This window comes from Tupaia chinensis, unplaced genomic scaffold (assembly GCF_000334495.1).
Source record: "Tupaia chinensis unplaced genomic scaffold, TupChi_1.0 Scaffold000374_1, whole genome shotgun sequence".
NCBI classification, from domain to species: domain Eukaryota; kingdom Metazoa; phylum Chordata; class Mammalia; order Scandentia; family Tupaiidae; genus Tupaia; species Tupaia belangeri.
Genome location: NW_006159872.1, coordinates 1,318,437 through 1,318,894, shown reverse-complemented (window position 1 = coordinate 1,318,894; position 458 = coordinate 1,318,437). Strand labels below are relative to the sequence as shown.

Below are 458 nucleotides of genomic sequence, written 5' to 3'. Positions count from 1 at the left end.
CGTGTGTTGTGGGGTGGTTTGGTGGCGGGGGCCGGCCGGGGAGCCATATGTCGGGTGGCCCCTGGCTATCAGGGGTCAATGGCAGAGATTCTGAGTGCACGGAAGAAATGAGTGTGACCTGGGGAGGAGGAACCGAGCCCCCATATATGGGGGCATCGGCCTCCCAGGTCCTTCGGGAGCAAAAAGCTGTGTGAGGGGATCCTGAGTCCCTGACAAGGGGCCCTCACAGAGGCGCACACGAGGGTCCTCACCGTGATGTTGCAGTGGATGCGGACGGGATCCCCAGGCACCGACCCCCGCGAGGGGAGATGCGGTCCGGGCGCGGCCCCCGCCCCGGCCCCTCCGGCCCCAGCCAGCAGGAACTCGCAGCTCAGCTCGTCCAGGCAGGCGCTGGCAATGCGGAAGCGCTCGTGGCCGCGGTGGAAGATGGACTCCAGCAGCTTCAGCTCCCGCCTCAG

General features: G+C 67.2%; 1 protein-coding gene across 1 annotated transcript in view; it reads right to left on the bottom strand.

The window, feature by feature from the left end:
* The window catches only part of UBE2Q1 (ubiquitin conjugating enzyme E2 Q1), a gene marked incomplete at its 5' end in the record, with an annotated part of 8,841 nt that extends 8,383 nt beyond the window's left edge, over positions 1 to 458 (bottom strand). The window contains 1 exon segment of the mRNA XM_014589727.1: positions 252 to 458. Within this exon segment, the coding sequence (XP_014445213.1) occupies positions 252 to 458 (207 nt within the window).